The 15,489-nt window shown below is 43.2% G+C and overlaps 2 protein-coding genes and 1 long non-coding RNA gene across 3 annotated transcripts in view; 1 reads left to right on the forward strand and 2 right to left on the reverse strand.

Moving 5' to 3' along the window:
- The window catches only part of LOC118422457 (E3 ubiquitin-protein ligase SHPRH-like), a 26,723-nt gene extending 19,092 nt beyond the window's left edge, over positions 1-7,631 (reverse strand). The window contains exons 1-9 of the mRNA XM_035830045.1: positions 7,432-7,631; positions 6,002-7,100; positions 5,431-5,646; positions 4,943-5,021; positions 3,227-4,462; positions 2,643-2,817; positions 1,726-1,833; positions 1,181-1,307; positions 488-612 (exon numbers count right to left, since the gene is read on the reverse strand). Coding sequence (XP_035685938.1) covers positions 488-612; positions 1,181-1,307; positions 1,726-1,833; positions 2,643-2,817; positions 3,227-4,462; positions 4,943-5,021; positions 5,431-5,646; positions 6,002-7,076 — 3,141 coding nt within the window. The 5' untranslated portion in view covers positions 7,077-7,100; positions 7,432-7,631. The remainder of the gene's footprint in view (positions 1-487; positions 613-1,180; positions 1,308-1,725; positions 1,834-2,642; positions 2,818-3,226; positions 4,463-4,942; positions 5,022-5,430; positions 5,647-6,001; positions 7,101-7,431) is intronic.
- LOC118422456 (akirin-2-like) lies at positions 7,615-13,435 on the forward strand. Its single transcript, XM_035830044.1, has 4 exons — positions 7,615-8,042; positions 11,225-11,599; positions 12,670-12,741; positions 13,122-13,435. The coding sequence occupies exons 1-4, from the start codon at positions 7,853-7,855 to the stop codon at positions 13,130-13,132; spliced, it is 648 nt and encodes a 215-aa protein (XP_035685937.1). The 5' UTR covers positions 7,615-7,852; the 3' UTR covers positions 13,133-13,435.
- On the reverse strand, positions 13,208-15,380 carry LOC118422458. The gene is made up of 2 exons (XR_004831898.1): positions 13,676-15,380; positions 13,208-13,442 (listed from the first exon to the last, which is right to left on the reverse strand). It is a non-coding gene; the product is annotated as an uncharacterized LOC118422458 (long non-coding RNA).
- Positions 15,381-15,489: the final 109 nt, after the last annotated feature.

Below are 15,489 nucleotides of genomic sequence, written 5' to 3' on the forward strand. Positions count from 1 at the left end.
CTGTGTGGTGAGTGGTGAGTGACTGTGTGGTGAGTGGCTGTGTGAGTGGCTGTGTGAGTGGCTGTGTGGTGAGTGGCTGTGTGAGTGAGTGGCTGTGTGGTGAGTGGCTGTGTGGTGAGTGGCTGTGTGAGTGAGTGGCTGTGTGGTGAGTGGCTGTGTGGTGAGTGGCTGTGTGGTGAGTGGCTGTGTGAGTGAGTGGCTGTGTGGTGAGTGGCTGTGTGGTGAGTGGCTGTGTGGTGAGTGGCTGTGTGAGTGAGTGGCTGTGTGGTGAGTGGCTGTGTGGTGAGTGGCTGTGTGGTGAGTGGCTGTGTGGTGAGTGGCTGTGTGAGTGAGTGGCTGTGTGGTGAGTGGCTGTGTGTGGTGAGTGGTTATGCTAGACTTTCCTTTGTTACTTGGTCCATTCCTTCCTTTTTCAGTTCCTCCTTGCACTTTTTATGAGAAACAACTACCAACATTTCTTCTCACACATATCAACAGCACCCCCTACCTTTGCAGTGGTACATTCCACCATCTGCGCCTCGTCCAGACACACCCTCCACCACTCCACGGATGGGAGGGGGCTCGGCACTGCCATGTACCGCTTCTGCTGCCGCAAACGGCGACCCTCCGTACCTGGGTATGGAGAACATGTTTTGTTTATTGTTAGTCTTGAACAAGACGCAGTGGAGAGAGATGAAGAAAGACTGATTGCTGATGCAGAGTGTCCAGACCAATGCATCAGCAGAACACAGTGGACTTCTACTAGTCTTGAAGAAGACTAAGAGAAAGACGGGCCTGGAGACAACTCTCCATCTTCATGTCTACCTTGTCCCCACAACGACCAGGAGGTCAAGGGACTCGGTAGGTAGATAGGTAGTCTTGAAACTTTTGCAGCAGTTTTACTTTCACTGTAATCTCCTGACTGCTTAAAATTTACGACACAGCAGATATGCATTTGTGATGCTTACCATCATACAGAATCATTTCAACGGGGAAGTCGAAATACCATGAAAACTTCCATTCCCCTTCTACCCCAAGTCTTCACAAAATAACTGAATTTATGGTATGTCTGCAGCCAGCATCTGTTGTACAAGGTGTAGATTGTATTCCCCTTTTGCCACGGAAATTTTTAACATGCTATGTCTATGTATCAGTAAACCAATGTGATTGATTGATTGATTGATTGAAAGTGCCAACTGACTGTTGCTGTGAGGGATGTCCACATAGTTCAGCTCCAGCCTCAGCACATCATACGTAGTGATGACGATGTCATGGTCTGCCAGGACCTTCGGCTGGAGGAAGCCTTGTTTCTTCACACCACTGTACACCTGCATACAAAATGATATTTTATATTTTTATATACAAATGTTGAATAGCAATTTAATAGCCTCCTTTGCAGGCTTCAAGCGCTGTTTAGCTTTTACATCTTTGGGGGGGTACTGGTTTACAGATTTCAATATGGGCAACACGCACAGAAACTCCCTATCCCTAGCCTGGTATCCAGCCATAATATAGCTTCTGAGTCTCTTCCCTCCTCTCTGCAGAGAGAGGACAGAAGAGACTTGGGTCAGCTATAATACGGCTGAATACCAGGCTACCCTTTCCCAGCATTAGACACAGCTGAGCCAAAAAGCAAAATCCAGCACTGCTAGAAGTCTATGTTGGATTGATTTAAACCCTCAAGCAGATGGACAGTTTCAACAACTTGTCTGAGAACAACAAGATACATGTGTATGCTGCACAAACCAGCATCTTGATGGCGGCCTTCCTGACGTGCCTGTTGATCTCATCCACCCACTGGTGGCTGATGGGAGCCGGGGAGATGATGAGGGTAGCCCCTGAGGGAACCGCAGGCTGAAACAGGCAGTTGGGACAAATATATAGACAGATAAAAATGGAGAAAGTTGGCACAGTAGGGTAGTCAGGAGATTTTACCATGGCAAATGTTATTGGACAGGTATTGTGTGGGCCGACTACTCTTTCTTGGCAGTCAGGGGCCAAATTGCGAGGAGCCTACAATAGGCAGGGCTATATCGCAAGGGTCTGGAGCAAGCTGCCATTTGGCGCCACTCAGGTGACCTCAATACAACTGTCGCAAGTGTCTGGAGCAAGCTGCCATTCGGCGCCACTTAGGCGACCTCAATACAATGTTAATTGCCCCAGGTGTGGCTATTAGACTGTAGGGTTTAACCACTCACACTGGGAAGGAGCCGAAGGACAAATGTTTAGACAGATAAAAATGAAGGTTGTGTTCTTGTGTTCTTGAATAAAATATCATTGACAATGATAATCACATGAAAATGTAATTAGCCTACAAGAATAACAAGTCTGATTAATGAATAGTTGTACCACCTCTGTACTGTACTTCCTGCCACAAAATCAAATTTCACCTTTGCCGCCATATTCCTACTCACTGATTTCTAGCCACTGACAGGCTGTAAGTGAATTCAAACAACCAGAACCACATGCACACCAATGCAAACACACACACGGACAAAACCCGAAGACTATATATTCCGAGTCAATTATACTACATTGGCAGAGGTTTACATATTCTAGAGTTAATTCGTAAGAAGAACAATATTGCAGATGTTAGACTGTACGTATAATACATGTATCACATATGTTGACCATCCATGACTTAGTGACTGAGGCCCACATACCAAGCTGACAGAGCAGTGTGGACAGTGATAGGGTTCCGCCATCTTGGCAGGGTCAGACTCAGACGTTGCCTTATAGTTGACACACTCGGCGTGCTGCCAGTTGCCGCACTGCCAGCACTGGAGCCGAGTCCTACCATCCACATGTGCGTCTGTCACACCGCAGATGCACTCAAACCTATAGTGATGAAGAAAGGAAGTCTGAAGTCAAGAAATAAAGAAATGAACTCACCAAATCTTGTCTATGCAAACCTGATCTAGTCTCATGCTCTCTTGCGAGATCGAGACTAGGTCACTCTCCGTGAACAAGATGGACTATCAGCCATATAAAATTTGAAGGTATGTAGAGTACCTTTAAAAACAGTCATTGCTTAAAGAAAAGTTGGAGTAATTGTCTTTGATGATATATTTTACCAAGACAAACTTGAAGGTAAACATGCAATGCTCAGCTTCAGGGCAATACTCAAAATTTAAAATCCATCATAAAGTTTTGAAGTCAAGAATCCTTCTACCTCATGATAAGGAGAAAGATACCATAATGTACTCTAATGTAGATCCAGTTGTACAAGTTAAAAGACAAGGCTTACCTTGGTGTGCTCTGCACATTGCAACTGTCTGGTGCTGGGATATACACTGGCTCAACAACGGCCACTCCTTTCTTAGACGTTTTGCTTTTACTCTTAGAAGCGGTCTTCTTAGATGATTTCTTTTGCCGTTTTTGTTGTCGGGCATCAGTGCTTGAGGTGCTTTGTTGTTGGTCTTTGATTTCTTCCTCTGGTTGTCCTTGTGCATGTGAAGTTGTTGAAGCAGCTATGCAAGAATCTATAGAGTCTTGAATGGTACATGTTATATCCTCTGAACATTCCATGCTTGCTACACAAGCTGCAGGGACAGTAGCGGACACTTCTTCTGTCTTTCTTTTCTCCTCAAGTCTACCTTGAACAGAAGCACCACCACCAACCAACGTACTTTCAGGGACAATATCTGACACAGTAGGAGCATGTAACACTTCTGTTGCCTTTTCTTTCCCTTCAAGACTACCGTGAACAGAAGTGTCATCACTAACTGAGGTACTTTCACTTCCATCTGAACCAAACACAGTAAGATCAGTCCTTTTACAGGCCGATGCCTTGCCATCAGAACTGTTTGGCTGTATTACAGATGCGCTATTAGAACTGTTATGTGTAGAAGCCTGTTGAAAATCGGCAGCTGTTTTCTCTAAGCCGGCTTCTTCTGATACTTGATTAGTAACCTCTATTGCACTTCCCCCTTCTTCTTTCGCCTTTGTACATAATAAAACATCTGTACTGTTTTCTGTAGAACTCCTGTTCACCTCTGTATGTGCATTAGACTTGACAGCGGTCATACCCGTTTGACTACTACTACTTTCCACATTGGTTTTGCTACATTTTGAGCCCTTACTGTCCTGTCCATTGCATTCCACTTTGAGATTCTGTATATCTGTTGATGTGCTGTTCTTGTCTTGTAATGCACTGGTTATCCTGTCCTCATCCTGTAATGTACTAGCTGTAGTAGCTGCTGTCTTGTTTTCACCCTGAAATATACAAGCAACTGATGTCCTGTCCTTGTCCTGAAGTATACAAGCATCATCTGGTGTCTTGTTCTCAACCTGTAACATACCTACTGCTGTCCTGTTTTTGTCCTGTTCTGTACACCCTGCAACACTGGCCGTCCTGATGAAGCCTGGCCGTGGATGGAGCAGCATCAGTGCCAGCGCCTCCACAGTCTTGCCCAGGCCCATCTCATCTGCCAGGATCCCACCAGGAATGGGCACCAGGCCACACTGCTTCTCTTTACACAGGCTGGAGATAGGAAGGGAACACTTCAGTCAGAATGTAGAAAACATGGTTCACTTTGAATTTGAAGACATAATGTTGGAAGATCCACATTTCAATCTAGCTTTACATGTCATTTCAAAATGCACATCTTCTCTTACTCACATTTGGTATCTGGTTTGTCACTGATTGTTTTCCATCTCACAATAGTTAGACATGCTTGCACATACTTAGATGTTCTGCAGGTTAGCACTGTTTTTCCTTCTTTATGATTAGTATCTTTTGATTGAACAGTTGTCTTCCTCCCACATACATCATTTACAGTTTGCCATGCAAGAGAGGATTGTTGGTTGTCTGCAGCTACATGGATAATATTTATCTGTTGTCGTATATATTTCTCCATCTCATTGTTGTAAACTTCATTGTTGTATCTAGCAGTGAGCATTGGTACCAGTCTGGTGGGTTAAAACTTGTAGTTACTGAAAGGATGAAAAAATGTGCTCCCACCTCCCTGTGTAGCTGTTGAAGAATAAAATCTGACCATCTGGCATCTGGACCTCCCTCCACAGTAAGTGAAGCTCAGCAGCTGAAGGGAACAGAAAACTTGTTATAACACCTCATTCAAATCGAACTACAAAAATCTGGATTCCCCCAGGTACAGAATTGTTCTCTATTCCTGTAGCTGTAGCCTGCTATGTCCAGTCCAAATCCAGCTCCAAGAGGATCTCCAAAATCCACCCTCAGTGAAGGATCTGACAGATCTAATCCAGATCAATCCCATACCTGGGTCAATCCAGATGTATGAAGCCAAGGTATGAACAGTCATTGAACACAGGGTTTTATACAGTCAAATACAGCACACTAACTTATCAGATAAACTGATTATTTTGATGAGTATTCAGCAAAAGTCTTTCAAACTGCATCCAAAAATCTCAAGTCAAAATCCTTCCTACTTAGAGCTGTACGATCAATTCGGTACACAGCTCTACTCCTACCTCGTCCCCTGCTTTCCTGCTGCAAGTCTTCCCCAAACTGCTCCATCTCCAACATCCACAGAACAGCCTCCTTTTGGTATGGCCTCAGGGAGGGGACCAACAGGTGATGCTGAGGGTCAAGGGTCAACGACCTGTCTTCACCCTGGTGTGCCTCCCTGACATAGCGGTATAGTCCCTCCACATCCTGCCTTTTCTTGTGGATTACACTGTAGCTCTCTGTGAAAACAGAAGATGATTTAGACACAAAACAACACACAATATTCATTTAGTATTTAGAGCAATAATTGATTAGATAGAGTGTCCACTTTGAATGTACGTGTATTAGGCAGTGAGTTTGATATCACAACCTAGTTACTGGGGTATACCAAATACCCCAGAAATGATACATACCGCTTCTCTGCTGATTAATCATCGCTTGCAAAGAAAAGAGTGACATAAAACATACAAATCTACAATACACACAACCAGTGGAATAGCCCATTCTGTCAGTAGTATTTGTGCTTGCACTAATATGTGGTCAATGGCTATATATATGTTTAGAAACAGAGATTGAAAAGTACTAGTAGCATACCTGGAATTGGTATTCCGAGAAACCATTCCATCAACTCCTGCTGGGTTCTGTTCAGCTTCCTGGACACACCTTTACCTGTCAGGCCCTCGCTGGCAAACTGTGGTTTGCTCAGGGCTTCCTCAAGGAGGTACAGATGGAGGTCTAAGGTTCCTTGAAGAGGGTCATATTTTCCAAGTACCAGTCTTGCTGCCTTCTTCTTGTACATATGAGCTAACCCAGATAGTATGCTGACCCCAACGGTAGTTGTGGCATAAACATGTAAGTCCTGTTCCTCTAGCTCTGAATCATCACTCGTGTGACCTTCCATTTCCTCAAGGTCAGGCAGAGATTCAAGATGGAGGACGTGTTTTTCTGTGTGTTCAAAGATGTACAGAACGGGAGATGCCATTGGAGGCAGGACTTTGGGCAGCTTTCCTGAACCGTCAATGGAGAATAAGTTAAGCACAATAGTCCCAAGGCTGCAGTGCCATTTTGCATCATCAACAGAGTCAAAGAAAGTCAAGAAGAAGTCATGGCCATCGGCTGGATTGGTGAGAACAGTGCCATTCACAGCACTGACAACATCTGTGTCATCTATTCCGTACTCAAGGGATCCAACATTTGGTGGACTGGATGCAATGTCAATTTCAACAACAGAGAACTCATCAAAACGAACAGACTTTGCTTCGTGGCCAACATCCAGCACATCACTTTTAAGTGATTGGCTGGCATGTTGACCATTTGATTGGTCAATAATGCTCATAGATTTAAAGAAGCCATTTGATTGGCTGCTGATGTGTCCGTGTTCCATGATGACCTGTGATGGTTCGCTCCCAAGTGATTGGTCAGCATGTATGCCATTTGATTGGTCAATACTGCTCATAGAATCATGCAGAACATCTGATTGGCTGATGGTTTGTCTATGCTCTATGATGACCTGAGATGGTTCCTGACTACTGCTTGGCCCAGCAACCATCTGATCAGTGTCAGTTGTTGCAGAGTTGTTGATAAACATGTCCTGCATGTTCCATGCCAAGCACTGACGCTTCTGTTCGTCCGCTTTCCTCGGAGCCGACTGTTTCCTTTTACCAGGCATTGTGACGGGTCAACAACAGTTTACCTGTAATTCATCAATCACAATCAGCATATAAATTTCATATTTACATAATTTAACACTGTCGAAGTTTTTTTCGAACAACAAATATTCACATATCATGTGTTCTACATTATTATCATTATACAGCTGACACATGAATGTGGGCTTTCATTGGAAGAACAGAGAAGAAGAGTGAGAATAGAGTAGACTTGTTGATGTTTTCACAAACCAGCATGAATATTTGACCCCCCTCCCCCAACTTACGAAACGTGATTCACTCATGCCTACAGTGCGATCATAAATACATTTGTGTAAAACATTTTGTAACAGTAGTAAGTTGGTGATGCATACTTACATAGATATTCCGAAACCCGTCTAGTAATCGGGAAAATAAACAAAGTTTAAATCCCAAAGTTGTGACAACTTCCGGACTCGAAGCCGGTTAACTACTGCGCAGGGCTTCTGCGCCGCTTATTTGGTTTTGCATATGTAATGAGGCGACTGCGCATCGCTTCTGCGTCGTTTGTTGATTCGAACCGAACCAGAGAGAAACAAACTGCAGAGGGTCGGATCGCTGTCGGGATTGTTGCCCAACATCCGTGTAATCCTCCTGCTACAACCCGAAGAGACGCCAAATTCTCACATCTGAGAGCAGGAGACATCTTTTGGAAGTTGTTTGTGGCGATATTTCGGGTGGCCGGTCGGTTTGTGTGACAGAAATCGCGCCCCGATTTCGAGGGGTCTTCGCCGGGGCCGGACTGATCATTTGATTCAAAATGGCGTGTGCTACTCTGAAACGGACTTACGAGTTGGACCCCTTGCATAGCCGCCCGTCCAAGAGACCGAGGCGGTGTATGCCCATGGCGGGACACAGCCCGAACGTTTCTCCCCACAGCTCGGGCCTGGCCACACCACCGCGGCAGAAGCCGTCGTCCTTTCCCGAAGTGGAGCCCAAACTGACCTCAGGTAAAAACATGGCGTTTTTTATCTTTCAGACCACAGCTACCCGGCCGGTCAGTTCTTCGATCGGTACCTCTCTAGAATCATCATTTATGTGCTGTGTATTCCATGGTCTTACCTTTCTACTTTAACCAAAGCTGTGGTTTTTGGTTCTAGCTTTCTAGTTAGCGTGGGTACGGACAGCTGTGCGAGTGACCGGTTAGGTTTTTCTGACACCGGGGGTTCCACACAGGGTGTGAAGTTTGAAGTGTTGACCTTTCTTCTCGCCCGGCCCGACACAAAAGAACTCATCTGTACAGCCATTTCTCACCGATTTGTCTCGGGTGAAACGGACGCCGACGTGCATAAATTCACTCACCTCCGCGCCTTGAATAACCATGACTGTTCAAAGGAGTTGGTATTTAGCATAATCTCCATAAATATTATTCCCCTGATGGGCACAGTTTGGATAGACGGTTGTTATCATCTGTGCTGCCAATCACCCGAGTAGAGCCCTGTGGTAAAGTGGTCATTCATTGGTCCATAGTATAAGCTGTAAATCTGAAGTTAACAAATCAGATTTAGACTGGGAAAGTAAGTGTTTGTGTGAAGGGTTGATGTGGTGTGGTGTAACCAGTTCAGTGCAGTAGTATACCATAGTCAGTGGTAAACAAACGTAATTGTGTCTGTACTTTTAATTCTAAATTTTTGTACACTAGTTTCTGCCAGATCCCAGATTGCTGGAACAGAAGAAAGACTGAATTAGTCAACCATAGAGAGAGTCCACTTTGGCAACATAGGACAATTATTTATCAGTCTGGCTGTTGAGTCAGTTCCTTCAGCACACTCGGTCAACAAAAGAAAGTCTTGAGATTTCAGCACCTAACACTAACGGGATATTGTACAGAAAGGAGTTCCTACCCACGACCCCTGTACCTCTAGTCTGGCCATAAAAAATGATGGTATCTGCCACAGATAACAAGCATGCCACAGTAAAACTGGAATTAGGGCAGGGTTTTGGCTCTGCTCCAAGGCCAGTATAACCCCATTTTAGCCTAACCTGGCCGTAAATTCCCCATGCTCTGTGAAAGTCACTAAAACTACAAACAACCAGTGATTGAAGCAATTGTTCCTACCCACGTGATGTCGTCGTCACTTTAAAACCCTTGTTTATCTTGCTATCAGCAAGAGCAGGATGTTAGTTGTTATACCTCATGCATATTCCATCCCTGGGTATGCTATCTTTCTCCTTTTGCAAAGTGTCACATTTTGAATAAATTACCGTGAAGATAGAAGATGCCTGGTACATGTTAGGTCTGGGTAAGGGAATGTTTGTAGATAAGCAATGAAAACACATCTCAGAAGAAAGTCTTGGAAACATGTGCCTTGCTAGTTTAAAATCAGGGATTGTTTTTTAAACTCGAGACTGTTTCATCTAAGGTTCCCAGTGCCGGATTTCCCCCAAACCATGCACAAATCCCCACAGTATTCTGGGTTGCATGTCCTATCTGTAAGTATGGCAACAGCTGTGTTGAAGTGTCATTTAAAACAAAATGGCTCACACTGCATGCAACTACATCAGAAGTCTTTTTACCCTCAGGACATCCCTCCATACCCAAACAGATACTCCCAGTCCAGTCAGGAATTTAACTTCGGTCTGGTGATTTCCCTCGCCAATTTCATATCTTAGGGGCTTGTCAAAGCACAGCAGACCAATCTATCATGAGTCATTGTTATGCAGATTGGAGTGGCTGTGGTATAACATTGATCAAGGCGCAGAAAATCCTATGCCCTTCCTCCCAACCTTGGATAGTTTGCCAATCTTGAGGATTGATCAAGTTGTGTTTGTCTGTGTGCTTTTAAGTTTCACTCTGTCATCATTGTGCACCCAGCATCCTGGATCAATTCACACTTGGGAATATATGATAGTCAAAGGAAGGGCATTTTCTATATACCATTGTGAATGGCAGTACTGATACATATTAGAAGAGACTTGATAAAACTTGTATGTGAATAAATGGCAGGATAAAAGGGAAGCATGGTTGAATAGCGGTCATTGAAAAATAGACGATTAGGCTATGGTTGAGAATAATGGATGAAATGGGCCTCCAATACACTCAATGGGAAATCTGCCTTTCTGTCTAGTGCCATGCATAAAAAGTAACCTGAAGAATCATACAGAGAGTATTAATCTGTGAGTATGACTATTCAACGATCTCAGTGAGGCAGAACTAATGTAAGAGAGAAGTAATGAAGGGAGCAAGACTTGCAGCAGATGTTTGATGTGTCTGCCTAGCCAGGGGCCTTTCTGGTTGGTCATTACAGCTTTGGTGGCATTACCAAGGGAGTCCTGATATCTCAGAAAGGTGTCACACTACAAAGAACCAGATGTACATTATGATAGCAGGTGTCTTGTTTAAAACTTAAAGGTTATTATAAATCCAAATACATTCTTTGAAACAAGAAACTAACAAGAGTACAAGAAACAAAGTACTTATTTGAACCGTTTATATGCCCCCCTTTGGTCAGCAATGACCATGGTAAAATCCTTATAACTTGAACCATGTCTGAAATTTTCACATTTCCTATCCAGCTGACACCAGGAATGTAGCATGTCTAGTATTTTTGCATGGATTCTTTACTTCCCCCTACTTTGCAGACACTGATTCCTTTATAGATGCCCCTTTTTGTCAGGAAAACCCAAGTTGTCCTCTGTGGACATTCCCAGTTGTATTTTCCGATTTTCTCTGGTGTATGTTTTATGTGACATGGATTAAACTTCGTCCCTAGTGACCATACTTATTTCATTATCCTGAGTGCTCTGTGAAGTCAAACCCCTTGTTGGCCCCAGTCCATGAGATTCACATGACCAGTAAAGTATCCTTGAGTGACATGGAATTTGTCCACAGGATTTTTATGTTGTGCCCAAGGCTTCCGTCTTACCATAGCAATATTGTGGACTAGACCTGGGGTTGTTTCTGTTTACATTGGGAATTGTTCAGATAGAGTCAGAGCATCCGCAAATAGTTTCATCAAATCAACACACTTTTCTTATGCATACCTTCAGATTGTGTGCCTGAGAAAACTGTGTCAAATAGTCAGAACATATTTTGAGTGTTAGACATTTGCTTTTTGTGTATTGCATGCAACATGGCTAAGATTGCATTACAGATGATTAACCGTACTCCTGTTTTCTCACCTTTCTCCAGAACAAATCTCCCAGTTCATCCGTGATGAGTACCGCCGCATGCACCGCAGGCGCCGGCTGTGGGGAGCTACAGACTCTAATGTGCAATCCGCCGCCTCGCCGAGCCACCACGGCTCGCTCTCCCCCATGCACGAAAGCTCCCACATGGCCGGCGGGTCGTCCCCAATGCATTATGGGGCATCACCGATGCATTATGGTACGCTGTCGCCGACGCACGGGAGCTCGTCGCCGATCCCGGGGACGCAGTCGCCCATCAACAAGGACAAGCCGCTATTCTCGATGCGCCAGGTCAGCATGATCTGTGAGCGGATGATCAAGGAACGAGACACCCAGGTTAGGGAGGAGTATGACAAGGTGCTGTCCTGCAAGCTAGCAGGTGAGTTCACTCTGCTGTTGGTTTTAGCTTGGAAGATCTGTGTTTATGGAATACATTATGAGGAAAGACCTTTGACTACTACTAGCTTAGCACAGGGATCTAGCCAGGATTTCATTTTAGCGTAGTGGGAATGGCATGGTGGTTAGGTGACCAATCAGGAGATTGGTGTGGAATGAGGGGTCTTGGTCCTTCTTGGCCCTTCTATGGTGAGATTTTGATGTAGAGTTAAAAGTTGGCACTCTGTTAACATCACTATCAGAATGATATAGACACAAATGACTAGGTTGCTCCGAGAAAGACTGGTAAAAATTTGTTTGCAAACAAGGAGGGCACTAAAGCTAAACATCTTCTATTAGTCTTGTGCAATATACAGACTGCGATTGACTAGCAGCCCATCAGCCCACATCATCGTTAGGCTCTGTGCAGCTTTAGGTTGAAAGGTTTTATCGTCCTGCACGGTATTATAAATCTCTAGTGGGTAGTTCTAGGCAGGCTGTTTCCTGATGGCCTAAATAATGCAGGGTACACCCGTAGTGCTGTGTTATCAATATTGATGCATGAAATTCAGGGTCAGCCATTATGCATAATACCAGACTGCTGGCTTGGTAGAGCCATTTGCAAAATTTATTTGGTTGCTTTACACTAATAATTACAGGGCTCGCAATACTTTTTTCTGCATACCTGAACTGGTGCAGGTAACACTGAAAATTACCTGCACCAGACAAATTTTATCTGCACCACTCTGAATTTAGGAAGTATGGATCATACTAAAATTGTTCAGAAACCATCTCTATTTTTTTCTTTTATACTTTATAGGTAGTAACATTCAATGCAGCGAATAACAATCCCTATACACTTAACATCATATGACATTTATGTATAAACCCAGAACATGGACCAGTGCAGGTTAGGTGCTGGTAGACACCAGAAATACCTGCACAGCTCAAATTTCACCCGCACTAATCTGCATATGCAGGTGTTATTTCGAGCCCTGTTTAGTAGAATCTAACTTTTGTATTGAGTGTATATTTGAATCCTTTACTAAGAGTTGGTATCTTTTGTGGTTCCAGAGCAATATGATGCCTTCATCAGGTTCAACCAAGACTATTTGCAGAGGCGATTTGGGGAGACAGCCGCCAGCTGTAAGTTTTGACTTGTGTATTGATTGGTTCTAAATCCTTACTGATATTGCTAGTAATTATTGCTTGTTAAACATTTAAGAACACACATCAGTCAAATTTCACTAAATGCAAATCAAAAGTCAGATGTCTCGAATGCCTTGTCTCTTTGCATCATCACAGTACTGTGAGTTTCCATTACATATTGAGCTGATAATAGGCATGCACTTTGCGTTAAATCTTATAACACAATGAACCAACAGTTTAATGCTTTAGCTTTTGCTTCTAGTGAATATACAGTAACAATGATATAATATTGTAGACTTTTTTGTCTAGCAAGAAATATGACATATGTTATGTCTTTGTTTCCACATCAGCATGATTTTGTGTCCTTTATTTTCCAGATGTATCATAAACCCAGTAGCACCCAACACAACCATTCAACCCTGTAGCAGTCACCACTGGCCAGCCAACACTTGCTCTGTTGTACCATCAGAGCTCACTTACCCACCCAACCTAGCCACCAGTAGAGGGAACAACAGAGAGTCACACTACAACACTGGCCACTTCATCTGTGCAGGAAGAAATCTCCAGAACTGGCTTTGGACTTTTCACCGAGAACAATTCTTTAATACGATCATTGTACTTCTTCAGTGAATAGTTTTACCATGTTGGTTGATCACTGGTTAACAACTGTCTTTGTACACATACTTTGCATATATCACCTGGTGGGTGTCTGTGTGGCGCAACGGCTAGAGCGTTGGAGTCAGAATCAGAAGGTCCTGAGTTCTAAACTCGCCATGCCCCTGCCCCCATGACGGTGGAGGGACGCCCACCGAGCCTCACGGCTAATCTGTCTAAAGGTGCCAAAAAACACCTACGGATTTGGTGTTGCCAGTGTGTCAACATCTGCACACTTGCCACTAAGACCCGTGAATTTTTTATTTTTTTTTATCACCTGGTGTAGCGGTTGTGTACAAAGAATGTTGTGAACCTTTAACGTCTTCTTGTTATCTGAAGATGTAATCCCAACAGTTTGTGGAAAGCCTTTGCCCAGTTGTAGGGGTTTAGTTATCACATCAGTGTCAGTTACTAAGCCTTTATCAACAGGCAAATTTCAATTTTTGAAAGTCTTTATGTGAACTTCAGTGGAAGTCTACTTTGCTGGCATATTACATTTCCCGGGTTACTGCATGTACATAACAATGTCACTGCATCATTTAAACTAACATGCTTTCTACGGAGTTATGTTTTCTTTCACAACAGTATATAGTTGTAAAGATGGCATTGCCAGAGACCCCAAATTACCAGAATTATTCCACTTATCCAGTGAACAGTGTTAATACCATTAATTACCTATTCTAGTCTAATTCTCATACAAGATTCATGGCCTATCATGCCAATCTTCAATATATATTTAAGTATGGAAATGTCTCTGCCTTATGCAGCAGAAAGTAATGGTTTCTATTGTAAGGTTTTGCTTCAGAACAATATTTGGTACATCCTTGAATCTGAAGACAGTTTGCAGACATGTATTGGTTGAATAAACCCTGGCTTCTAATCCTGTACAGTTGTACAAAAGTTGTGTCTCGCTATTGTAAGCAGTTTGATGATGTATTTTGCCAAAGTTAGGCAGCATTGTTATCTAGGTTATTGTTTAAAAATTGTTGTTGTTTTTTGCCCCTTGTGTATGTAGGATGCTCTTGTTTACCATTCCAGATGTTCTTGTCTGCAGAAAGATGGCATACTAGAGTTTTAGAAACATAAGCTTCCTTCCTTTACACATATGGTCCATATACCCCAGCAAGACAAGTGATCTGCATGATTCTTTTTGTGGAAATACTGGGCTAAAACAATTCAAGTCAAACACATAGCAGACTGTTGATAGTGTGCCGAAGAATACTAAAACTGCTGCTATCATCGAAGTAAATCAAAGTGAGAAACAGAACAACTGCCAAGGTACTATCTTACCTATTGGTAGAGCAAGCCTCGATGATGATAGTAATGTTATATACTTGGATTATTGTAGTTAAAATAAGAACATGTCTTGAACGCATTGAGTCGAGCCTTACAGTTAAGATTCAAACTAAAGACCTGTTTTGTATGGTCAATACTTTCTGCTTATTGTAAATAGTCGATTGTTCCATTGTTATTCCTTTGTTTATTATGATAGTACATGTAGTTGACGTAGTCCACTGTTTGGGATATTCCTCTGTAGGTATGCAGCTTAGTAAACACCCCCATGTGCCTGTGGGCTCTTCCACTATGGTGAAAGTTCCCACAGACGATGGAGCAACACCATTGCTACATGGGGGTGAACTCCTGCTACAAAGGTAGCTCGGTAGTCCCAGAATTGGTGAAACAGGGTTGTAGACAAGAAGCAGGATAATTTTTGGCAATGTTGATACTTGAAAGAAATAGCATGACGTTAGGAGTTTGTTACATTTTGTATCTAGGGGGAACTTGCTTATTACAGGCGTTGCAATGGACCTTCAAGGAATGAGGGCGTGGATAGAATTTGTACTTTCTGAATTTGCCATGTATTCCATCCTACCATACACATGGACAGGCTGTGTAAAACCTGCCTATTAACCTAACTAGCCTGGAATAAGCTTGGGAAAAGTACCAATAAACAGACAACAATGTTTAACTAAGAGTTCTGTGTTTTCTTTGTGTTGATAACTGACAATTTGATCCATAAACACTAGAAAGGACCCTCTACTCTTCTCAATTAAGTTCTTATGTGTGCTTGAGCTGTGGCATTATGCATGA

This window comes from Branchiostoma floridae, chromosome 9 (genome assembly GCF_000003815.2).
Source record: "Branchiostoma floridae strain S238N-H82 chromosome 9, Bfl_VNyyK, whole genome shotgun sequence".
Taxonomy (NCBI): Eukaryota; Metazoa; Chordata; class Leptocardii; order Amphioxiformes; family Branchiostomatidae; genus Branchiostoma; species Branchiostoma floridae.